The sequence below is a fragment of the Anopheles darlingi genome, chromosome 2 (genome assembly GCF_943734745.1).
Source record: "Anopheles darlingi chromosome 2, idAnoDarlMG_H_01, whole genome shotgun sequence".
Lineage (NCBI taxonomy): Eukaryota > Metazoa > Arthropoda > Insecta > Diptera > Culicidae > Anopheles > Anopheles darlingi.
In genome coordinates this window covers 37,584,403-37,610,549 of record NC_064874.1, presented here as the reverse complement: position 1 = coordinate 37,610,549, position 26,147 = coordinate 37,584,403, and the positions used below count along the sequence as shown (strand labels likewise).

At 49.9% G+C, this 26,147-nt stretch overlaps 3 protein-coding genes across 5 annotated transcripts in view; 2 read left to right on the top strand and 1 right to left on the bottom strand.

The window, feature by feature from the left end:
• The first annotated feature begins 838 nt into the window (after positions 1 to 838).
• Positions 839 to 3,562, top strand: LOC125948534 (mutS protein homolog 5-like). Its single transcript, XM_049674721.1, has 2 exons — positions 839 to 3,227; positions 3,325 to 3,562. The coding sequence occupies exons 1-2, from the start codon at positions 988 to 990 to the stop codon at positions 3,560 to 3,562; spliced, it is 2,478 nt and encodes an 825-aa protein (XP_049530678.1). The 5' UTR covers positions 839 to 987.
• Positions 3,563 to 6,959: 3,397 nt separating this feature from the next.
• LOC125948513 (phospholipid-transporting ATPase ID) overlaps positions 6,960 to 26,147 on the top strand; it is a 33,102-nt gene continuing 13,914 nt past the window's right edge. Inside the window, exons 1-2 of one of the 3 annotated variants that reach the window (XM_049674673.1) lie at positions 6,960 to 7,671; positions 18,295 to 19,524. In XM_049674673.1, the coding sequence (XP_049530630.1) occupies positions 19,482 to 19,524 (43 nt within the window). In that variant the 5' untranslated portion in view covers positions 6,960 to 7,671; positions 18,295 to 19,481. Of the gene's footprint in view, positions 7,672 to 18,294; positions 19,525 to 22,980; positions 23,115 to 26,147 lie in introns of those variants that run through there. The other 2 variants (XM_049674668.1, XM_049674669.1) reach the window with 2 other exon arrangements.
• On the bottom strand, positions 10,548 to 15,590 carry LOC125959220 (uncharacterized). The gene is made up of 4 exons (XM_049692032.1): positions 15,442 to 15,590; positions 14,979 to 15,355; positions 10,685 to 10,795; positions 10,548 to 10,571 (listed from the first exon to the last, which is right to left on the bottom strand). The coding sequence occupies exons 1-4, from the start codon at positions 15,518 to 15,520 to the stop codon at positions 10,548 to 10,550; spliced, it is 591 nt and encodes a 196-aa protein (XP_049547989.1). The 5' UTR covers positions 15,521 to 15,590.

The following is a 26,147-nucleotide window of genomic DNA, read 5'->3' as shown; positions in this document are numbered from 1 at the left end:
CAATAAACTGTTTTGCGCCAATATGTGACCATGAGCGAAATAAGGTTCTATTCTAGTATATCAGAATCGAAACGATAGAAAGAGGACTAAAAGGGTGAAAAACACGGAATCACCGGGACAGTTGGCTGATAAGGCCATGCCATCAGTAGTTTCGTATGCACGTGGTGAATCCTTAGAATAAAAACCACATACGGCGGTAAATAAAAAGAAATAGCATAATATTTTTAGACGAAACAGTACGAAACGAATCCATTGTATTATATATAGCAACTGGCGAGTTTATCCTGTACTCACTTCAATATTTCCCCAAATGTTTATCAAATAAACTGGTATCTGCATTGAGGCTAAAGAAACACATTAAAATGATATCGAAACATTGATATGATACGAACTTATCAACCTACCAGTTAAAATCGAATGGTATTTTCAAAAGAAGAGAAAAGTTACATACACACGAGACCACTAGCTACAAAACAAGGCTTGTGGCTAGGTAAGGTAGCTCTACGCTCGTACACGCTCGGTTACCGTTCCGATGATCAACCGATCGTTGCTTACCCCTCCAAACCGTTGACCAATGAAGCGCGGCCGGGGTAAACTTCCACAAAGTAGGTTTACAACCGGCAAAGAGCAACGATCCAGATCGGATCGCACACTAGCGAAGTGCGTCCGGCCACGGGCAGATCCTCCGATCTTTCGACACAACCTTCTGCTAGTGGCAGCGAATACACTCGCCGTATACAGTACGCGACTAAAAATAGGTTCCACAGTAAACCCAAATCGCGGTAAATGTCAATCCGTCCGCGCAAATTAACCCAAAACCCCAATCCCCGACCAAACCACCACCGCCACCGGCCTGCTGCGTCGTTTTGCATGGAATTTTGATCAACATTCAAAAACAGATCTGCTGAGTGAAACCGACCAAGCACCCATTGACCGACTGCAACCGTGTGCTGTTTTTATCGAGAGGGATTATTAGTGTGCCTGCGAATGGAAGAACACGAGGAAACGGTATTATCGGAGCGCAATCCAACGGGGAAGATACTGTCGTTGTGCTGGAATGCGGGTGCTTTGGCAGCCTCGTACTACGATATCGATCAGCTGGAACTGTACGCCGTCCAGCAGGCGATTGAACCGCGGCCACAGTACGTGCTACTGCGAGAGCTGGTGCGCCGCTACAATCCACTGTTCTATCTGATCTCCGGTCCGTCGTGCTTCCTGGATGATTGCGGCGAGCTGCTACGAATACCGACGCCAGCCAACGAACCAGCACCGGGGCCCTCGACAGTCGATGGCAACAACACAACCAACACCACCACCACCAGCACAGGGAATGGACCTCATATAAAGATTCACGAATTCAATGCCCGGTCACAGGCAATCGCAAAGCACCGCCTGCTAGCACTGAAACTTCCGGGTATGCCGCGCGAGCCGGACGAAAGCGAATGCCGCACGTTTCTGGAAAGTATTCTACCGTTCGAGCAAGAGCTACTGGTTCATAGCGTCGGCAATCTGCTGCTCCTGCTCGATGGCATCGGTGAACCGTTGTCGCCGGATCGGCTCGTCACGAAGATCAATCTCGTCACGCCCAGCACCCAGCTGATCATCGATGGATTGACGTACGAAGCGTTGCAGATCTTCGACGCGAGTCGGCACCCGTCCGGTTTCAAGTGCGGCACCGCCGAAAGCCGTGGCATGTCCGTGTACAGCCTGTTCAACAAGTGTGCCTCGAGGAACGGAGAGCAGTGGCTGGTTCGGCTTATGACGCAACCGATCCGGGACCGGGACGAGCTGCATCGTCGGCACGAGACCGTACAGTGGCTGCTGGAAAACATCGGGTACGCAAACCAGCTCGAGCAGCACCTCAAGCATCTCTCCAACCTGGGCCTGCTGTATCGCAGAATACTGCAGGGATCGGCTCGCAACGAGGATTGGAAGGCATTCAAGAAGAACCTTTACTATCTCTACTCTCTCTGCAAGCTGTGCGCGCTCACACTAGACGATGCAAAGGTAGCGGGCACGTTGATCGAAAGCCTTGGCCGGTACGTCCGCAACCATGATAACGCACTCAAGCAGATACTCTTCACGATCGACAAATGTCTGGACCTCGAGCGGGGTGCCGAAGAGAACAAGCTGATCATTCGGACCGGGCTCGACCGGACGATCGATCAGCTGCGCGAACAGTACGACGGTTTGCGCCGGTTGGTGCTGGAAACGACGCGCGTCGAGATGCAAATTCTTCAGCTCGATTTGGGCAACATTTGCGTCACGTACTTACCATCGTTCGGGTTTGTCATCAGCACCCAGGTCGATGAGCAGCTGCAACGTTCCGGTATCTTCGAGAACGCATCGTTCGAGTTGGTGTTTCAGGCCGATGCCACCGCTTACTTTCAGATTCAACTGTGCAAGGAGCTAAACACCGAGTTCGGTGTGATGATTGGGCAGCTGATCGAACAGGAGCTCGCCTTCCAGACGCGCCTGATCTCCAGCGTTGGCCACCGGTTTCCCGAGGTAATGGGAGTGTTTAAGGATGCCGGCAAGCTGGACGCTCTCCTATCGTTTGCAACGGTCGCAAAGATGTACCGCTACGTCAGGCCCTGCGTTGGCGAAGACAAAACGCTCCAAATCGGTGCCGGCCGCCACGTGATGCTGGAGCACAGGCGAGACTACCAAGCACACGATACGAGCGTCGGTGGCGCAAACCTGCATTACGTTAATGTGATCGCGGCTGACTCCACGATCGGGAAGACGACTTACCTGAAGGAGCTGGCCACGATCTGCTATCTGGCGCACATTGGATCGTTCGTGCCGGCGGAATGCGCTCGGATCCCTCTGCTGGACTCGATCTATACACGGCTCGATCACCCGGAGTCCATCTTCAGCGGACGATCCTCGTTTATGTCCGAGCTCTATCAAATGGCGCTGGTACTGCAGAATTCAAGCTCACGATCGCTCGTCCTGATCGATGAGTTTGGCAAAGGAACGAACTATGTCGAGGGTAAAGCGCTACTGATCGCTTCGATCGAGCATCTGCTTAAGCGGCAGCAAGACGCACCCGTCACCTTCGTTACAACTCGGTTTGCCAGGATTGGCGAATTCCTGCCAGTATCTCATCGCTTTCTACGTGTGACGGAAGTAAACTCAAGTGGGACCAGAGACGAGCCCGAAACGTCCCGCAATGTGACCGGTAATGATACCACCACGGTCGACGTAACTGATCCCAATCAACTGTAAGTTGTATATCAATACCATCAACGCTCTTCATGACCAGTCGCTGCCCTTTTCGGTATTTCGTCTTATTTGGTTCATTCTTTTCGATTGTTCTAGACTCGAGACCGCCTATCAACTTGCGTCACGTGCCGTCGCATTCACACTGCTGAAACTTCACCTAACGGTCGGCCGACTACCGGAAGAGGAAACTGTACGGACCCTGTTCAGCGCCACACCGGTCACGCGCGTAATCGAGCGTTGTCTGGAAATTTCGCATCCTTCGACCAGCACTCTGCTCGCGAACGATGACGTTAACGAAGCGCTGCCTAATCGAACCGCAGGTTCTACCCACTAGGTTTTGAATTTTTCAAACGCCACGTTTTCGGAAACCTTCACCGGAACAGCGCGGCTGTCCTCACGTGAAAGGTTCAGCTGTGACCTTTCGGTTTCGGCGACCTAAACCACGGAAGGGCGCGAATATCGGAAGGATTCAACGATGGCATTCGATGATACCACCACCACGCTTCCTGCCCGATGCTCCATGCTCCATGCTGGGTGTGGTAACGTTGTGCGGGCCACAAAAGGGCCGACATCGCCAACGGTGGTAAGCTGTCAATGTCTGTCTCGCTGGCATTGGCCGGAAAAAGAAATGCCGCCACACACATATACACGGGAACGATGAAATGGCGCACTGATTCTGTTTGTTTATAATTAATGGTTTATTGATTTTTCCACGATGGCCGCCCTAGGTCAGGCCGATATACCGAGTCCAAGCGTGGCAACAGCCGGGATGTGGACGCGGTATGCACGTACATCGAATCATTTCTGGAGCAATCGCGAACGAATTGAGCTACAAACGTTCAATGTCCACGATGGAGAGGTTAAGATAAGAGGTGGTGGTGCATCTGGGGCCTGGCACTTCAGTGAAAGTGGCACGATTGCCACGAGGTTGGAAATAAATATTACAACACAACACCTTCGGGGATAGTATACCATATGACGGTCGGCATTGGTGACAGCAACGCATTTGATTTTCCTTGGGTTTGCATATGAAATCACATATTCCCAAGGACGCCGGCGAGAGCGCAGGGCGACCAGGTCAAAAGAATAATAAACGAAACATTTTTCCGAAGCATAAATCATATTGTTGTTGGCCTTTTATTATCTTTATAGATCCGGAATTCGTGGAGCATTCCGGACAACCAACTGAACTGGATAATCAACAATTGAAAGGAATTTTGTGCATCAACATATTTCTGATGATGAGAAAAGGATTCAGCGCGCGAATGCTTAGCAATAAAAGATCTGGATTAACATTGGGAACACGATTGATTACTATTAAAACGAAAAGAATGCTAAGGTTGTGTTGTGTGGTCCACTATGAACTACTGAAATAACATGAAATTACAAATGGAACATGTCAAAAATGAATGCAATTTTCATTCTTGGACCGGGGGATTCTTTAATTGGAGACAAAAGACCTGATAAAATTATGTATACCATTCGATCAAATGTCACAAAACCGATCAAAACCAATTTGACGAATGTCGAAGATATAGTGTTGTTACCGCACCGCCTACATCCATTAGACACTGACCACCTTTGAGATATTAACTATTTGTTTCAATTGCAAAACACCCATAAAAGGATCTCGGATTAATTTGTTTTGAAAGATATTGAGTTATTTTACAAAAAAAATCGCTAAGTGCTTCAAAATTGGCAGCAAGCGCTGCCAGTGACAGTGATGGCTATCAGTGAACAATATTTTGATTACGACATTCATTTGTTTAGTTTTTAAAATAAATCATCATGCTTTGATTAAAGGTTGAACAAATTAATTTTAAACGGGCGATCGCTCCAAAGATTCACAAAGAAGAAATTGAATGCTTCACGATCCTCGATCGTTACGTCGCTCCTTTGTCGTCATGCTGGAACATCGCACTGCTCGCATTGATACTCGCTAAAACGTTTACGAGAATGTCCTCACAAAATGCTCGCACGTTAGTTTATCATACCGAGCTCTTCTAGAATATTTCTTGCATCGTTGCCAAAGTTTCGAGCAGTAAGTTTCTACCAACAGCTCGTGTTTCCAGCAGTTGAGTTTCATTTTTCAAATAATGCCTTCGCCTCCTGGTCTTCCTGGTAACCCCTGGTACCGTCATCGGCATCGGCCTGTCGCCGCAGACGGTTGCGATGGAAAAGCTATCCACTCTAATCACGGTGACAAACACCTCTAGAGCACAAAGTGTAGTCTACCACCAACCGTTCGCACCTACCGGACCGGACGTGCCAAACGTTCAGAATAGGACCCCGAGACCGGTACAAGCGTCCATCAATCATGGGCGTTGTCTCCTCCATGCCAATCCGGTTATCCGGTCCCCTACCCAACCCTTCGACACATTTCAAGATCGTATCATCGAAAATGGCTGAGGCCACCGAGACTGAGCACACCGAGCGGCAGCAACGTTCGCACCGCAGACAGGATCCCGGGTCCCAGGATCCTCAGGGGCGCAAACCTCAGATACAGTTCGAGGTAAACAGTTCGACACACGGACGCAACGGAGCAACGGGTGTGACGATAATCGAGTATGAGCGCATCCAGTGGCGGCGAACAACAGCGAACGGTGACTCCCGGTGTTCCGGCCACACGCACCACACCGTGTTCCCACCGATCCCAGCCCGAGTGTTTACCCGTTTGTTCGACCATGGTTCGCATCGCGCGTATACAAAAAGCCGACCGAGTTCGACCTTCCGAACGCTTTACATACCTTCCGAAAGTATTTAGGCCACACCCGCACTTCGTTCGCTCTTGCCGCTGGAGTGAAGGTGAAACCGGATTTTATGAGTATTGTTGTTGTATCTCGACTGCTGTGCGGCACAACATAAGGCACCGCGCGCATTCGAGTGAGTTCGAACGTGCGATCGTTCCCTGTGATACGTAGTGTGGAGGAAAGGTGGCAGCGGGACGGTGCGCAATTAAAACCACGTTAGGGACCCGGGACTGCTGGACTACTGGACACTGATGACACCGCTACATGCCGCCGTCATAATAACGGTCATGTTCATTATTGGGGGAACGAAATCGGAAACGGCTTTCCGCCGGAGAAGTCCCCGGTGCCATGGTTACCCTGGCAACGGCTCCATAAAAGGTGACGTACGGCATGTGGTCCGCTGAAGGTCCCTCGCGCTGCCACAATTTAGCACATTGCCTATGAAAAACCCCATTTTAAAAGGACAATAGACACATCTCGGTTAAAGAGAGGACAAACAAGTGTCCAAGTGCCGGGACCACCACTTGCCTGCCACTTAAACGATTCGCACTTTTCTGGTCCCTTTTCTCACCCCAAACATGCTAATGAACCGGCGGTCCATGCGGTCCGGAGGTAAACTGCTCGTAATGCGTCATTTGAAACGCACCCCCGCCCTCGTCGCCCCATACGAACGAAGAGATCAACATCTGGGCAGCACCGTTCCGCAACAACCGACGAAAACCGTGATACCGCGCGATCTTCACGCGAGAGCCTCGGCCTGCTCGGTGTCGGCGATGGTGAGACCGATGCTTTTCCCTCCCCCCTTTTGGGGGGGGATGTGTCATCCCTCCACGTTGTTGCTGCTGCTGCTGTTATGGGGGGGCCAGCAGCAGCATTAGTTGGCTCCACGATATTGCTCCACGGTTGTTGTCGTCGTCGTCGTCGCTCTCTCGCTCTTTTGGTCGGCGCCACTGCTGCTCAGTTCGCTCCCGTACGCCGTTCAGCGTGGACGTCCGTCCGTCGTCGTGGTGGACACCGTCGTGTTGCGTGTTCCGCGCGCTATCCGCCGATCCCGAAACGCATTTCAAGCGCGCGCGCGCGCGCACCCTCGCGTCGCCGTTCACCGCCTTTTTTCGCCGTTTCGCTTTCGGTTTACCGCGACTTTACCACGAGTCATTTTGTTTTGGATTTTCCTCCCACCCTCCGGCTGTGTGTGTGTGTGTTTGAGTGCTGCAGGTGGGCTTATGTGTGTGCGAGAGTTTTCTCCGGTTTCGGTGGCCGCATGTCGTAATAGCATGTTTTCCATTCGTTGTACCGCCAAAAGTGGAACCGTTATTTCGTCGTCGTCATCGTCGTTGTCGTCATCGTCGTTGTCGTCGCCGTCGTCGTTAGATTTGTCACCTGGAGCACGAGTTACCCTCCTGATCGCACCGTGGCATCGCGGCGTTATGCTTTGGGCGTCCTTCTCCAGCGGGCCGGTCTGTCCGGTGTTGTCATTGGCGTGTGAATAGGGCGGGAAGTGACCGTCCTCCCCGTCGTGGTCGTCGTCATGGTGTGTTGAAAGTGTGTTATTGGTCAGCAGAAAGGTGGTAAAGTAAGAGGGAAGGTCAGAGAGTTGCAGCGTGCAGTTAACAGTTCATCGCGTGCACGTGCACTTTGGCTGCTGAACGGTGAAAGTGGCCGTGAAGTCGCGTCCGTCGGCACAGGCATAAAGGTTAGTAGGTGGCATTCCCAAATTACCACCCTAGCCCCGGATTGGCGGGCCAGTGGGATCGCGCTTCGAGTCGATCTCATCATCTTCATCCATCATCATCATCATCCGCTCGGACCGCGCACCGCGTACCCGCTGCGCCAATAGTTCCGGTTTTGGTGCGAGTTACTTCTGTCCCTGTGTGTGTGTGTGTGTGTGTGTGTGTGTGTGTGTGTGTGTGTGTGTGTGTGTGTGTGTGTGTGTCTGTATGTGCAGCGATCTCAGGTCTGGGTCTGGGGTCGTTATGTGAGGCGGGATTTTCCCACTCTCCATGGTCGTTGTGTGTTGTGTCATGGTTAAGACGGTGGTCCTCCGTCTTGCTCTACCATACCGAGTTTCTGTCCCTCTCTCTGTCCTTCGTACTCGTCTGGAGATTTCAAACTCCTTCAACCCGGCTCGAAGCTCGTTCCGTACTCGAAGTTGTCGCTGGTGTTGCTGCTGCTGCTACTGCTGCGTGTGGACACCATTCACAAAAACCAGATCGGGTTCGTTCGGTGGCGACGAAGGCCTGCCAGGCCTGCCGGGCTGGATCGGAGGCATGGATCGTGCGCTGCATTTGGGACATATTTACCTGCGAGTGCCGGCAAGAAATCGGTCACGACGCACCCGACGGACGACAGACGCTGCCACGGGAGTTGCTGGGTTGCTGTGCATAACGATTGCGATGTAAGCCCTTCTCGGCAACCCTCAGAGCAAGTTTTTAATTAAAATCTGTACATCATCATGGCGGCACACGATACCCCGTCGCCACGGTAACCTCTCTAGTGTCGACGATGGTGGTAGTGGTGGTGGTGGTGATTGGAAATGATTTGCAAGTGATTTATGCTTCGCACCTTGCCGAGGAGAAGGGCTCACAGCAAAAGTGCCTCCAGTGCTCAATTCAAAGGAATGCTGCTAAGCAGACGAATGTGTGTGTGTGTGTGTCTATTTAGTGTGCAACCTGCAACAACAAGGGTAGGGGGAAAAAAAACCCCGTGTCTGGAGACCTTCAGGCGATGCTTAGACGCTGGAACTGGAACTAAAAAGCCAACTTCGATCCACCACCGGATCTGGCTTACCATCTCCTGTCTAACCTACTCGTGGCTTGCTCGCCGGTTTTGTTGGTGAATAAGTACACCAGCAGGGGTGCGTTGCGCCAGTGTGTGAAGTGTGCGCCACAGCCAGTGATCGTGTGGTGTGCGAAGTGTCTTTGAACCGCAATAACGAACCAACGTTGAGCTGTAAGCTTACGAACCGTGGCGAAGCTACTACGGCGCTGGCGCAACACGGTGACCGGTGGCGGTTATATAAATCTTGGTTGGACCCCCCCCCCCCCCCCCCCACCCCAAGTTTACGGAGAGGAAGGCTACGGTGGGCTACCACCTTGTGTAGCCGACTTTCAGCCCAACCAAGACCAAGGCAACGCGCAACGGTATTCGGGGCCAGAGAGACCTTTCTTGGCGCAGGCGGTACATCGGTTCTGTGGTGATCGCCCAAAACGTTCGCTTAAACGAAATAGTTCCGTTCAACTCGAATACTTTTCCACAGTTTGATGAATTCTCCCGTTCGCGGTCATGATTAAGACGATGATCATGGTGTTGGTAGTATTGCTTAGCGCTGGCTGGTAATTAGATTGTTGCCGGTAATGACTACTACCCACGCTCATTCGGGCACACTTAGAACTTGTATAGTAGTGTTCCCTGATCGCCAGCCGCATGACCTTCGGTTCACTAATGATCGAGACGTTAATGCGGCCTCCACGAAGACCGTTCTACTCGGATCGGGTGCGATGCTATCGTTACTTCAATCCTTGTTCTAAACATTCACAATGCTTATCGGTTGGCACGCGCAACATGAATCATGCTACAACGCGAGAAAGCGTTTCCTGTAGCAGATAAGCATTACTTTAGCATTAGAATAGTATTCGTTCTGGGAAACATTTTTGTCAACCAGTGGCCGGCAATAAATCGCGAATACGGGGAATCCCATACCGCGAATGCTCGCTGGTTCTCTGGTTATCAAGCGGAACACCACGTTAAACACATACGCCATATTTTACGCTGGTATATAATGATGTCACTACCTTTCGGCGCTCCCACCACGTAATGCTTATTGAACCGACCAACGGTGACTCAGGGGCACTTGGGTCAGTTCGCTGGAATAGCGTGTATGACCACAGCCGAGCGTCCCATAGGCAATGGCTGGTACACAGAGCTGTTGCAAAAAATGCGGCCGAGGAGCTGAGCTGTCACTTTACCCAGCCAAGTGTACCACACAATAAAGCAAACGCAAGCCACCCAAGGCGAGACCCCTGGTGGGCTGGTCGATCGAGCGTAACTTCTTGCCAAGCGGTGCGCTCATAAATTCGCCTACCGTTGGTTCGCCTACCGGGTTAATGCCATGTGATCTGTGGCCATCCTGTGTTCACGACAACACAACGCCGCATTTCGATGAATCGATTGGTTCCTAGCACAGCTGAGCTACATTTTCCGGTACCATTTATGCAGTTCTAAGCATAAGTTTTTCTCCTTTTTTGTTCACGTAAGAGCAATGGCAGCGGTTGCGCCAACAGGGAACGAAAAATCAATTGTCATCCAAGCGCTCCCGGACGGAACCTACTACGGGGCTTCGCAAATCAAGGCAGGCCATGGTCACTCGTCCTTGCCGGCGAAAGGGTGGAAGGGCTTTGCCCTACACAGGACCATGCTGGAACTCCGCTGCTTGTTCTTTATTCATCGGATGCAAATGTCCTTTCCCCCCCGGGGGGTACAGGTACCGTAAGTGGTCCTTTGCCGGCCGGATGTTAGTTTACCGCGTTCACAATTAGCCAAATAGGTCCACCTACTTCACAAATGGGGCGTTTAGAGCCCGTGACCGTGGAGGGCCTTGAATTTCGCCAGCGCCATATTGTGTTTTAGAACAAGGAAGAACATAACGGTAGATCTCCGCATGTAGATCGACCGCAAAGGCTTGTCAAGAATTGTTCCACTGTACCTACGAAAGCAAATTTGGTTGGTTTGCAGCCCAATGTCCAAGTACGGGGACGGAATAATGCTCGATAATCCGCTCCATTCTGAGGCAGAAGCAGCAGAAGCAGCAGCAGCAGCAACTCCTCCGCTGACCTTGACCACGTCTTAGCAGTCACGAGTGCTTAGCTGTGTACAGAGCACCTTCTTAATATACAGTTGAATTTCATTATTTTTTATGCCAGCATATTCCGGAGGCAGAGAGAAGGTGGTGATTGGTTACTTACCGCATTTCTGACCCGCAATCATTAGGACAACTACGGGGCGGGACCGTACGAGCGAGCAGCACTCCGCTTGCCATATTGCTTCCCATCGTTAACCTTTCGCGTTCGACAAGCCAACAAAACAGATAAAGCTCAATTAGTGCCCCAAATGGCATCGTTCGCATTGCGATTGCGAAGAGGCTCGTTAGCTGCAGAAGGGATTGAATACAATATCGCTTTTCTCGCCACTCGTTCCCCTACAGAAGCTAATCAGTTCTCCAATACCGCGCGGAGCGCTACCGATCGTCCGTTCTAATTGATCGAATCCTGTAATCATACAGTACCGATTGCAGTTTGTAAGACAAGCTCGCTTGGTAATTGCTCGAAGCAAGGCGTAACCAGAAGCCAGTAGTATCGTTTCGGTAAAACCACGAACCGGTTTGACCGCTCGCAGTGCTGTTAGGCTTAGTTCGTTCAAACCTCTTATCACGCTACTGCTACTGCGGTGACGTCTAAGGCCACTGGACACACCGACTGTAAATGATTGAAACAAACTCGGTACCCAACATGTTCCATGTTCCCTTTGATGTTGTAGTTGAAAACGGAAATCTGAACAACGCCTACTGCAGTTGCATCGCCATCGTGATTTGCTTGTGCGTTTGCAGTCCATTTTAATGGCGACATTTACCGTGGTCCCTCAGTTTCCGGTGGTCTGGGCGGTTGAAGCCCCTAGAGTGGGTTTCATTTTCGACACGTTTATGCAAGATAATGCCCGCAGTTCATTTTAGACAGTAAACCTCATTCGCTTATTGCCGTGCCGTGAGGGAATTGCGACAAAAAGATAAAAGCCAACGAGCCAACCCGCAGCCCGAGCTTATCGTCGAACAATACGAAGTGGCAGCATAAAACAGTATAGGCCCGATAAGGCCAGGTTCCTGGTTTCACTTTCTCGTCGGAATTGCGCCACAGCTAACCTACTTTGTAACGATATACGCAGCTCTCCTTCAAAGAGCACTTGTCGGTTTATGCTCGCAAGGCTCCTCATCCTCTAAGTGGTTTGATGAAGCCGTTAAAAACGATCGTGTGCCCAGTGTGTGTATGTGAACCGGAATCATCTACCGCCATTTGAGCAACTGCGTCATGCAAAGCAAAATTTTTATTGCTCAACTAGGTAGATCGCAAGCTGTTACTAAAGTTTAAGTAACTTCCAAGTAAATAATGTACCAACAAGTAGCGTCTCTTCCAGCTGGCCACGATCAGTAGCATAGTGTTGCTTCACCTTCACCTAGAAAGCGCACAGGATTCCCGGAATACTCCCTTTTACAATTCATCGATTTTCAACCAATCGCGCCGCGCTGACACGATGTGACAGGCACTGACGTGACGGCCTGGAACGGCGACGGAACGCCGACGGGAGAAATGTGGTGCACGTGCTAGCTTCATTGTCATTGCCGATGTCCCGCCGAGGCGCTGGGTATGCAGAAAGTGGGTCAACCGACGATGCGGATGCGGGTTGCCAGCAGCGTTTGTGTCGTCATCGGACATCGGACACGAATCGGGCAAGGGACGAAGCCATCAATACGCGGGAGAGGACCGTTGCGATCGATCCATTTTTTCAACTGCTCCAAGTTCTTCAAGTCCTGGCACCCCAAAGGCACACTGGCGGCGGCACTCTCATACCGCGTTGACCACGACTGGACCGTTTCTTTCCTTGCGTAAAGCTTGTTTGTCCTGCCCTTTCTTCCGGCTCAAGGTGGAGGTTGAATCCGCACCGCCTCGCTCCGCATATAGCGCGCAAATCTGTAGTATGGCTTCAGTCTCAAAGACCTGTTGGCCGAAGGGGACGTCGTGTGCCGTCGACCGTCGTCCGAACGATAGATAGATAAGGCGTCTCCATTAGTGTCATTTGTTAAACTTATGCCGATAACTACGGCACTACCGGCAGCAGTCATCCGTCGTCGGCGTCGATAAAGCTAATCAAGAACAGCTTGTTTTTCCATTGCTTTTTTTTTGTCATTCAAATTTTTGATTCGAGCTGGTGCACCGTCAATCGATTGCGCCGAGCCGTGCATACATCACATATTCATATTCTATAGTGGATTTGTCATTAGCCGCACACGGTTATTATCGTTGTTCTGTCCAGCCCAGCTCGAACAACTCATGGTCAACCGGTGAGTCACTTCCGCACCTTCACTTACACGCACATTGTCACCTACTCTGTGTCACTGTGAAACATTCATTGCGTTCTCACGGACTAAACGGATGGATGGTCTCTTTCACTTTTACCGGACCAGATCGAACCAATCATTCGGTGCTCCGTTGATTGCAACACACTTACCCGGTCACGTCTTGATTGTTAACCGTTAAACCGGATGGATGATGGCGTCGAGGACGCACATGGTCATCATCATCACCCGAACAAAATGACACAAAATCTGCTTGCAAGGTCCCCCCCTCCGAGCGGAGTAGTACCTTTGGTAGCGGCAAGGCTCATCGCATAAAACGGCAACATTCGTCATTAACGACACTTCACCGACACGAAACGAACCACAGGAACACGACCGCCACGCAAATGAAAGACGCGAAGTGACGCGAGCATGACGCCGCGAGCCACGGAAATTGGTTTCATTCCATCATACCACCTCGCGCCTCATCTCCCCGCAACATACTGGAACATACGCCACAAGAACGGAACGGACGCAAAAAAAAAACGCGTGTAGCAAACACGCGGGCTGATTTTTTGGTATAAAAGGCAGACACAAAAAACACGAATAATGGACCGGCGAGCCGGGCGAGGTCATCATTCACATTAGGGCCACCACGAACACCTTGCTATCTTGTTGACGTTGCCCATCGATGGGGAGGATTGGAGTAGCCCGTGAATCGTGAAACGAATCGTAGTGATCGTTGTTGTTACCTCTACTAAATGCGTCTTGCCAAAAAGCTCTTGCGGTTCGTTCGGTTGAGGCCTTTTTGTCGAGTGATAAAAGAACTCATCATACAGCGACTACGACGCGTAGCAACAAGAGATCTGTCTCGTAGCAAGGTTGTAAGCATTTCGTCGCAACCCTCGGGGGTGAACATAGCGTGTACACGCACCTCTGTCCTTGGGGCATTGACGTCGTACCGGAGCCCTAAGGTGCACCATCCACCACAAATCGTCCATCGTCGTTCGGTCCTGTAGCTGTAGCTGCAAGGGCAAGGGCAGCGGTGTTGAAATGATATTCAAACATAACACTTTGTTTTACTTGTCACCCCGCTGCCAACACTGTACTGCATCCGAATGCGCTCTACTTATGAGGAGCCATCTTTTGAAGTTGGTTGTTGGGCAAGCATTACGACAAACAATAGCCAATCCTGTGTGTGTGTGTATCCCTCGGTGAATGGCAGTAATCTGTCTTGAATTATATTTGCTTAAACAATAGCCTCTAAATCGATAAACTGAAACTCCAGATGTCGACCAGAAACGAAGCTTAATCGGCGGATTGATAAGCAACACGTAGTCCACCCTCGCTGGAATCGCTGCAACTGTTCGAGCAATCGATTACCGCATTACCGGGCGGACTGATGGAGGTTGCTGGAGCATTTTATGTTTAACTAACAAGACACCCCCCTTTTTATTCCTTCAAAAATACTGGAAACAGGTAGGGCTGAGCAAGGAGCGAGTTTAATTGAAAAAAAGGGTGTATTCTAGTGGTCTAGCACTTGTCTGCACTGAAGTAGTGCTACACAAGCGGTTACACCATTGCCACTTACTATCGCGATACGCCTCGATTAAGTGGTCGTCGGTGATAGTAACTGATATTAACTAATCGATATCGCACTATCCGCAAAGGTATGGCTGGAAAACCTTCCAAGGAGAAAACACTTGATCGCTTATTACCCGGAAGTAACACCCCGTATCCGACAGCCTATCCCACGTGAGCAATTATTGCGCGCAATGTAGACCAATGGGGTGTGTTTCCGTTGTTTTGTTATGCTACACGTTGTCTATTTACTCGATAAATTAAGCTTAAACACTCTACCCACGGAGTGTGACGGAGCTTCACTTCCGCAGCAGCACGGCGAACGCCAGTAGCAGCAAGCTGGAGAGACCCACCGTATACCGGTTCGCTCCGTTACACAGGTCGGTGGTGCACAGGTCACAATCCTTGATCTTGATCTCCGATGGCAGCGTGTCTTGCACTACGCTGCACATGCTCTTGTCGTTGATGAAGCAATCCCTTACGTGCGCATAGCCCTTGACGCCATTGACAGTACCCACGGCGTACACCCCTATGCAGGCAGGTTCCACTCCCTGGCGTGCTCCGGGAGCCAGAAAGAGCTCGTGGCCCATCACCGAAAACGGGCTGGTCGTATCGCAGGTGATGGTCACGGCCCGTGACTCACAGTCACTCCAGCTGGTAGCACTTTGGCACCTATAGCAACGCAGAGCGGCCACTGGAGAGTCGAGATTGGAAGATGTACGATCGTCGTTCTGAATTGAATTCGACATTCCACTAAGCATCACTGAGCGTAGGTCTTACCGGTCGGGGACAGCGTCACAAACACACCAACGAAAAGGCACAACACGGCCACCGGGTTAACGCGCTGGATCGTCGTCATCGTCGTGCTTGCTGGTACTGGAATGGAATGGTTATGCGACCCGATACGCCGATCGCCTTCGCATATATAGTAGAGCATGCGGGAGGTCTTGTAAATTGCAGTGCCCGTCAACCCCCTTCGATAGCTGCGCCGAAGGAGATAAGATAACAAGACGATGATCCAATCGCGCGCTGTGTCTGAATCATGCTGGGTGCTGGTTCACTGGTTTGTTCCGGCAACGACAACGACACGACACATACGTATTAACTCCATCGCGACATTCATCCTTCGGTAGCGGGTAATACCCTGCACCCGGGGCCGGCTATCAATTGATTAGATAACATTTTTTCGTCAATCTGGTTGGTCGCAATTGAGCGCAATGTGACTTAGCTCAATCCCGGGGAGGAATTGTGTCCGGTCTTTTGACTCACCCCCGGGAGGACGGAAATCGTCATCAATTGCATTCTGCATTCCATGAATCCTTCCCAAAGCAACCGCAGGCCGTACGGAGGCTACTACGACGGGATGTGCGACTGCCGCACGCGATGCGCGATGGTCATTGCAGTTGCAGTAGCAACGCCACTATGAGGAGCAGTGGGTTAGTAGGAGTTCGAAGCACATTGTTGCATAAAGTGAAACACGCAAAGTGCCCTTGAAACTGTGACGATCGTTAGCGGCCGTGATGGGGAGTGTTTTTTTTTCAGCGTTCAGCGAGTGTTTTGTTTTTTGTCTTATGTGGTTCATCGCAGCCGATGCCGGATGTTCCATTTTCACAATTGTTTAGTGAGCTTAGAAGAGCTTCGCGCAGGTTCGATTCGTAAAGAGTAAATAGGAAGTTCCTCGTCCAGGGCGAGTGCTGGCCGGTGGCGATTTCGCAAAAAAGCCTCTCGAAGTCTTAAGTACTCACTCTGCTTCGCTCTACAATCTAACAAAGTCAAAACGTCTAATGTTTCACCCTTCCCAGAGGAATTGATTCATACGAGGGTGAATCATGTATAAACGAGACCTTTTTTTACAAAACTATTTTTAGTTTAAATGGTTTTTTTTTATTTTGCTACAAAATTTCCTGATTTCAGAACACATTTTTCGCAGCGGAAGGGCAGCTTTTTAGCATCCTTCGTTGAAAGATGTTGGTCGAGTTTGCAGCCAATTGCGCAAATCAGATTTCATCCTTTCGAGCATCAACGTTGATTTTTTTTGGCGCCGCAATATTTCCTTAAGTGGGCAAAACACAGAAAAGCCACAGGCTAACAGGCCAGGCCTGCAAGGAAGATGTTCCAATACTTCCCTCCTCAGTTGCCATATTCAAGGTTGCTAGAGCTGGAGAAGAACCACGTCCCTTATCGATAGGACCCGCCTGTTGCGGCGAAATGCAGGACGTACCTCACTCAAAAACAGTACCGGATAATAGGCCGGCTTTAATTGTCCTGCACTCATACAAAAATTCAAGATCAAAAAGCCCGTCTAGGCGAAGTAAGGTGATGGGCTATAAACCAAGTGCGAGGATATGGTTTTCATTTTCAACTCGATTACGGCCCGCCACGATTTTTGTTTATGCCATGCAAACACTCTGACCCCGCGAGAATGTCTCTTCCCGGAACTAGGCAATCAATCTCCTCAAGATTTCGGTCGGTTTTATGCCTTCTACGGCGCGAATCTTGATTACAATACGTTGCGCAAATGACAAAGGTACCTCCGTATGCTCCGAAACCGTTGACGTTGGACACTGGAAGAGTCAAGTAGGCGATCCAGCGCGCTTTTTCCTATTTCCTGACAAAGCAACCCAACAACAAAGCCAGCAGCAACGGTCTCTTCCCATTTTGTGATAGTAGGACGAAAAGTCTCGTTTATATTTGATTCACCCTCGAATTTAAAGTGTGAAATGTCTAGTAAAACCGAGACTTCTGCGGACCAAACTTCGGACGGAGGTTACGCTCGCCGTGTCCTACAGTTCTTCAAGTCAAAGGTACCCTGTCCATCCCCTGTCCACACATCCGATCATCTGGTGGTGTTCTCACAGCCCAAGGTTACCTACTACTGTCCACCTTCTCCTACAGCACCATCCCTCCCGTCGCAAGGGGGCTAGTTCAAACAGAATTAAAGCGTTGAATTATCCATCGGAATCACTTTCTTCGGTGCTTCCCGTGCGTCCCACGCCGTGGGAACCGGCGCCGTGGGGCCGTGCGTCGTCGTGTTACCAACGCCACGTCACGCACTTCGGACGGACTTCGATCGAATTCGGAATGGCTACCTATACCTTCAATATGAATCTTCAAAAATTAATCTTCTCCCGGTTGCTGCCGGTCCCCTCGGCTACCATGTATTTCAGGTTGAAGGTTTGTTGGTCACGTCGTCGTCGTGCAGCGACCGGAACCAGGTGGCAAACCGGCCATATCCGGTGCGAGGACCGATATCGAAAAGGGGCAAGGATAATGAACGTAGGCATCCCCCCTCATCGGTCTCTAATTGGTCTAGTATATGGCATAGTAAACGGTAGACAGCTAGTTAGTTGCTGTCCCGGACATACGCGGGCAAGGATGTTCATTTTCTCACCGAACCATGTGTGTGTGTGTGTGTGTGTGTGTGTGTGTGTGTGTGTCCAGTCCAATCCACATGTGTCTGACCACCCGCCAGCAGGACCCGTCACACGGACATGTTTTGTTTCATTGAAATATATCGTTCTTTCCTTCTCTTCGGTCGTTTCGCTTTCGATTCAAATTAGATCGCTTCTGCCTCATTCCACAACACTAACTGCTCCCTGTGTCCATGTCTGTTCTGTCTGTCCATCTTCGCAGGGATTCCCGCATTCCGCGCGCGAAGCTTCTAATGGAAGGGTGTCCTGTGCCGCGCTCAGTGCCACCGTTCGAGCATTGGCTTTGGGTGCCTCCGATGAAATCCCGACCGCGACGCCGCCAACACACCGACGACCGCCACCGGCAGTAGTAGCTGCATTTCTCCTCTGCTGCTCCTGCTTCTTCTCCTCCTCGTTCTCCTGCTTCGTGTGTGCTGCAAATGTGTCATTCTCGGTTCGCGCCGAGTAGAGTGGCTTCCGATACCGATACGAGGCGCGCTCGTTAAGGCGTACACAGTCGTCCAGACCAGGTCGGTCCGTGCAGCAGGTGAAGGAATGTTGTGAATGTTGTGCTGCTCGGTTAAAGCGTAGAATTCGACGTGCCTTTTTTTTGGGGAAGAGATTGCGGGGAATTTTTTGTGCATCCGTCCGCCTGTCCGTCCGCGGTGATTTGTGCAAATCGTAAAATCGACCAACCTTTGTGCCAGTGCCTCTCAACACACAATCGGAGGAAAAGCGAAACAGCAGCAGCAGCAGCGGCGTGTGTGTCGTGTCGTGTGTGTGTGAGTGTGTTTTACCGATAGTTCCTAGGTGCAGTGCCGGAATGCAGTGTGTCTCCTCACCCCCGGAGAAGGGAATGTGTCACCCGCGGAGTGTTTGACGGGGGAGAAGGGTTTGTTGGAAAATGGAAAGGAAAAAGCACCATCTCTTGCCAAAAAGAAACAAAAGCGCCTAATGTGCTCTAGTGCCCGGTGGTCATCTGCATCGTGCTCGCTCGCTTTTGCTCCGGCACCGGATGCCACGGACGTGACTCGATAGTTCTTGTTCCGTTTTGGTTGTTTTCTGTTTATCTTTCCATTGGGCGTGCGTGCGTGCGTGTGTTACCGACTAGTACCGTCCAACAAAACCAACAAAACAAGAAAACAAAACTCAACAAACGTCGCGCTCATCGTGATCGTGATAACGCGGTGACGCAACCCGCGGCGCGTTATCCGCGTTACCGTTAGCTACCGAAGTGCAATTAGAAGTGAAAGTGGGGCCATCGCCGGTGGCAGAATCTGGCCCCGGTGACCGTGTAACGCCAGCAGCGTTGATCCGTCCTCGCCGTCGTCGTCGTCGTCGTCGTCGTCGTTGGCGGGAAAGCAACGAACGGAGCACCGGAAACCCTCCCCCCATTTTAGCTGCTCCAATATGGGCGAATCGAGCAAAGTGCAGCAGGACAAATCCAAGCTTCGTAAGTAGCTTCCCCTTTTCTTCACACCGATGCCACTAAATGAGTCAACCGAGGGGTAAAGTGGGCTCGTTTGGTCTTCAAATAGACTAAGTAGATTTTAAGTGAGTCATTTGTGTTCTGTAAACAGACTGTGCGTGTGTGTGTGCACGCCGGGGCAAACAAAGTTGCTTGCATTAGCTTTGGTGCTTATGGTTTAGCAAACGGGAACCTGCTCGCATTATGTGTGTTAAAACGTTCACTAACAGTAGCTAGTTGTAGTTGAGTTATCTTGGAAATTAACTGTCATAATGTAATGTTCTGAATCTTCGAATTCATATCATCTACAGTTACATGCTCTGGAATATATTGTTGGAAAAATCACTTTATTATACTCTGTATCAAATATCAAGGGATTAATGAATTGATTTTCCTATTTGGCTTTATTTTGTCTATATATTTAAACCCTAGAGAACCATCGCTGGCTTAAGGGGGGGCTTTAGTTATTTCGGGTCAAAAACAGGCTTATTTTTGACGATTTTTAGTGAAGAAACCGTTTATTTTTATTTTTTCAAGTGAATGTTCAGCCGAGCATGCCCGGGGTATGGCGATGGGTAGTTAAGGAAATGTCCTACCCCATTTTTTGTTATTAGTTGTTGATAATCGTACGGCTCGTCCGTCCTTATATATGTTAAAAAAAAGTTAATGTCATATTAAACTACAACTATTTAAGAATATTTGGTTCTATTTTGGGGAAGATTTGATTAAAAATACATTCATAGAAACTGGAAAGGCATGTTTGTCAAAATGTACTTTTTGCGGTGCCCATCGTAGCCACGTACTGGGTCATCATAAATATACAAATGTATATTCTATTGTTAGATTATGAGTTTATCCAAGTAGCCCCGATGAATTTCTGTTGAATTTCCCATTTTTCGATTCTTGGCAGATTTTTGAAGTTGAAAAAGTGATGCATTTATCGATGTTGCCTCAAAAAACGACAATTTACATAATTTAAAAAAATATTTAAAAAAAAAAGGAACAACAATTTTTATAAAAACTCGACGGGGCTACCTGACAAATAGTGTTTAGATTATGTGTTGAAAATTTCAAATCGATCTGACCAGTAGTTTTAATGCTACGATGGGCACCGACTTCGATATGGTAGGTTTTGGGAACCGCGATTCAAAGTAGCGACATGCATTGAGCCTTGTATGAAAGGACGATTTTCAAAAATCAATATCTTTGTCATTTTGACTTTTATTGAGCCCAAAATTTTACACAATACTCTTGAAAGGATAAGCATTTATGAAAAAATATAAAAAGTAAATATGAAGAAATAAAATAAAATACCGAACCCCCCCCTTAAGCCTTGCAATCGGAAAATGTCGGAATCGCGTGTTAGTCCAATTCGCAGCAACTCAGCAATGTTGTGCTGTTATCTTGCTTACATTGTGGACCGGCACAAGCGGTTTGCGCAACATAACGATGTTGAGCGGGTGACTCAGTAACACTCCATGTACTGGACAACATTGTCCATTGAGCTATACGCGTACTCACAGAGGTTCAATAGCACGTGGTTTATCTAACGCAATTGAACACACCAAAGTCTTGGTTCAACACGTTATGCAACTGCTTTAACCCAAGTATTCACTCTACCACGCACCTAAAGAAAGAAAACGGTTTAGATCGTGCGGTCTAACCAAACCTTCCACAGGCCACAGGTTGTGTGAAATTCTCCAGACCTTCACATTCTTTCACATAAACAGCTATTCTTCTCGCTTGCCTGACCTTGCTGGGCAGCATCTTGCCGAGCACCAACGCGGCCACCGTCGAAAACGCGGCTCGATTTGTCGATCGTTTTTGGCGCGTGTTCAATAACAAGCGAAGAAGTGTTAAGTTGTTGATTGATGAAGAATGCTGCGAAGAAGTAGAGATTTTCTAAGCTACGCTTTGCCCCTGTAGACGATTCGCAGCATTTTATGTATTTTTTTTATGGGTTTTAAAATTCACGCTTACTTTAATAAATAATGAACGGTAGCAATCGAGACACGTGCTCTGATAGATAAAACTGTGTTGAGTTCAAAAAGTTTAAGTAGATTACAAGTCGTCGATTACATTTACAGTCGATAACAAGTCGCTTATAAAGACGAGCTGCTAGCAAACAGTTGCATCTCCCAAACCTGTGTTCGGTTAATTCGAAAACATTTTACGCCACTTCCCCATGCCCAGCAAAGCAACCATGGAAAGCATTTCGCGCGCAAAAAAGAACCAATAAAACAAACGCGCAGCAATCCGAGGGCTCTCAACGCCATCGATTGAATTTGCATATCGAGTTGGATCTTTGAAAGCAAAAGCATATTGCATCCAACCTACAACCAAGCGCACTCACATGCACCTAGCACCACAAAACGATTCCTCCGGCACCGTTGCACAGCATATCGGCAGTTGCAGATTATGCATCAGCGGCATACACAACACTGTCCCTTTTCCACCCCATTACCGCCTGGTACACCGCTAAGGTACGTTAAGGTCGCTAAGGCGCCCAAGACTGCACGGGGCACTCACTTTCGGTATGCTTTGTGCACACTGCAGTCGCACACGTTACCGCATGTGTGTGTGTGTGTTGTGTGTATCTAGTGCGAGCGAAACATAGCGAGCGATTTCACTTTCTATACACCCATAAGCCTGCTCGTTGGGGAAAGATACGAAGCAATAGCAGAGCCAAAACAAACAGCGGCTGCAGCAGCAGACACCAAGAGCACCAACATCAGATAGGATCTCGCTCGCCTCGCTGCTAGTGTGCGTAGGCTGCGCTCGCGCATATATCGCCGGAAGCGACTACTACTACTGCTACTACTACTACTACCAGTACCACTACTACCGAGCTCCTGAGTGCCTAACAACATGTGTTGGGGATGTTTATGTTTTGGTCTTACGACAACAACAACGGCGACCGAACCGACGACGACTCGCTTTTCCCCTTTGGAAGGTGCGCGGGCGCATTTTCCACCACCCTTCATCATCGCCCGGGGGACGGAAAACTTCAAAATGATTCATCACGGGCGAAGAACCGACGGTTGGCAACCCGGCCGATCAAACTCACGGCTTGGTCTGTCAACACTGTCATCATCATCCAGGCAGGCCGTGGAAAACGATGGTGAACGAAAATGCGCAACACTTTCATTTCCAATTTCCAAAAATACTTTTCCACACATTTTTCCTATCTAGCTCAGGCTCAGGGAATTGGAAAAACAGAACAATTTGAAACGCAAGAAAACTCATGCTAAGTAAGCTTGATACTAGCGGCGAGCGACTACCATTTTCGCTCGCTCAGGTTCGCCCCGCCGCCCGGCACTAGCCTAGAGTAGCCGAAGCAGCGTGAGCGAACGGCATCGGCCGTTGCCGATTTCCCCAGCCCGAACCGAGGGCACGCATTTTCCAACGTGATCCCACAACAACGGTCGGACCGACAGTCGATTTTTCACCTGTCAAGTGAACGGGTGCCGGAACGAACGGAGTTTGACTCGTCGCGAGGCGGCGGCCACCGTCGTCATTCCGATCATCTTCATCATCCCCTTCCTTGCGTTAAAAAAACCCATCACGGGGTTCGGGTATGCCATCAACGTCTTAATGGCGTACGTCGGTTTCACGGTCGTCGCATTGTTAGTTCCGTTGTCCGCGTGAAGGTGACGCTGAAAATCGCGTGCGTGACACTGCGTGTGTGTGTGTGTGTCGATGTGTGTATGTGAGAGAGTCTGTGATGAATTGCCCTGCTTCCGGTACCAAGGGCTTCACGTGTGAGCACACACACACGGGTGTGCACTGGATACTACTGCTGCTATCCCCCATCCGTAATATCTTCGTACGGAAAGGCCTGCAACGCGTTAACTGCAACGACGCCGCAACGTGTCCACCGGCGGACCACCGGAAACGACCGTACGGTCTAAGCCACTAATCTTCGCCACTCAATTGGGCAAGAAAATCGATCCACAGTGTACCAGTGCCCGCGTGCGTACGTTCGTTCGTTCGTGTACCGCCGTTCGTGTGGAAGTGGAAAGCGAAGAAGCGCCTAGAGCCTTGACTCTAGAGCGTGAAAAAAGTGCGTTCCAGCTCCACCCACTCCGGTGGTTCTGTTGTGGTACTGCTGCTGCTACTGATGTGTCCCTGTTTTGTGCGTGCTGTTGCCAACTCTGCCCTTATCAAGGACGAGAGACGGTGACGAGTTTTCCTTTCGAAAATGCTCTAGCCTAACTGCTGGCCTCGTCGTGGCCGCGTCGATCCTTTCCTTTTTCGTTTCGTGACTCATTCGAGCAGTTAGTGTGTGTTTTTTCTCCTTCCTAACCTTGAAGGATTACCCACCCACTCTGGCCGAGGGGGTGGAGATGCGGATTTGCGCGTGGAGAAGGGTCCCATTCGAATCCGTCCGTCCGTTCTGGAGCTTCAACGAGGATTTGCATCTCGTCCTCGCCAGCTTTCCAGCAGTTGCCAAGCTGCCACACATCGCTTTGACTCGCTGCGAGCAGTGGGTGTGGTAGGGCGATTAGACGACGGCGTTAAGTACCCAGCTGCTGTGTGTGTCTGTGTGTGTATCCTTCTTCTGTGGAGTATTTTTTATTATTTCTCTCTTCCCTCCACCCACCAACTACGGGCTGGCAGTGGCAATGCGATGTTGTGAAAAGTGTATTAAATCGATTGTCCTGCTTGGGTGTTGCTGCTGCTGCTGGTGGCTGCTGCTGCTGCTGGTGTCCTGCTTTGGTGTGATGATGTGAACGTGACGTATCTAGTAGGCGGCCCCACCCACACCCTCGCTATAGCTCGCTCATGTGTTGGTGCTACTTAGTGTCGTGAAAAAGGGGGGGGAAGGAAGTGCTTAGCGCCTTCCGTGTGTTCTGTCTGTCTGTGTCGCCTTCATCGACAGATCAATACACCACCACCGTCACCGTCGCCGATTGTGTGCCGCCTCATCAGCAGCAGCACAACTGCTGCTCGATGCTCGATGGTGGGAATGGTGGCCCGGTCTTCAAGGCAGCCCTCTGTGGCTCACAAACGCAATCAAGCAATGGCACTTCCTGCAATTAAACCACAAAACAGGATGTCCGCTTTATTGGTCCCTTCCGTCCGAGTGCGGTGCGGTCCTTCCGCTCGTTCACAGTCCTTGGAAATTAGTTGATCAGAAGAGAGAGAGAAAGAGAGAAGAAAGAGAAGAAAATCCAACCACAATAACAAAAGCAACACGACAACAACAACAACAACACTAGCAACCTTCTTTACGCGGATAATCACACCGTCGTTGCCGTAGCTTGCTTCGATCCAAGCCCGGTTGCCGGCGACAAACAGCAATATGTTTTTTCCATACATTTGCAAACATTCAGGCGAGCTTTTCCTAGCCGAACCGCGTACTTCTGGACTCTTTTATGGGGTGTATTATTTTCTAAACATGTTCAGGTGGATCGCTCCATTAGAGACACTGAAAGTCTTGACAGGAAAATTAGCTTTTAACCATAAACCAATAAGCCACCCATTGGTCTGCTATCTAAAAAAACAACTCGTTTCCAACTGATTACAATGAGCAGATGCTCACTCCTCACCAACCATTTGTTGAACATTGTTTGTTATGCATTGTTTTGCGCACAAATTTTCCCCTTTTTTCAAATGAAAATGACTCCAACAACGCATTGCAGGAGGGAGGGATGCCTGTCATTGCAAGACAATAACGCAGCGAGAACCAACTACGCTAAACCGCAAACCCACCACCACGCACGCAATGCTTTTGACGCAATGCAAGCGGTGCAAAGGGTGAGGGGGCAGAGAACGCAAGTTCCCTGCCCTATCCACTAACCCCTTCTCGAGCCCCCTCGAGTTGGCCAGAACCTGAAAGTTCAAACATTTTTGAGGTGTGGTGCACTCGATGGACCGTATGCACTTCAGAGCCCCTCACAAAACAGCTGCTCGTGTGGCCGCAATAGACGCAATAGACTATCGCGTAAGCGAGCTGGTGCTGCCACCACCATATGTGGCCGCCGTGCAACGCGAAACATGCGAAAGCACTAGAGAGAATGACTGCTGGCACAACATGCGCCTAGCTTGATTGCTGATTAACAGGTTATTTCGGTCTCTCTCTCTCGCGGTCTATGTCCAAAGTTACGTTTTCCAGCCGTTTATGACATTGCATTTCCCTTTATGCGGCCTCCCACCAGGCCAGCATGTGATTGCCGCTACTTGCTTGCTGACTCCGTTCCACAATCCGCATCGTAGGGGATTTGACAAAGTAGCACAACGGTGACGCGACGGCTGCTAGAGGCGTGCCAGGCGGACGTTCCCGTTCGACGCAGATTGCAGCAGTTATACGCAAAACGTTTTCCACTCCAGCCACTCCCCACACACACACCACACACCGAGCACCGAGCACTATTCATTTCATGGCATTTTGCGGATAAGAATCTGGCCAAACTGGACACTAATTGGAACGCCGCTCCGCTCTGCACTGCGCATTTATGTATCTCTATCGTTTTTTTTTCTTGGGAGGGAGTGTCAATATTTGTTTTGGACAAACTTTCGATTCGCTTTGCTTAGAGGGCCCGAGGAACCAAGCTTTATATAAAGAGAAGACTCGATTAGGTTGCTAGATGCGGTGTGGTTTCATC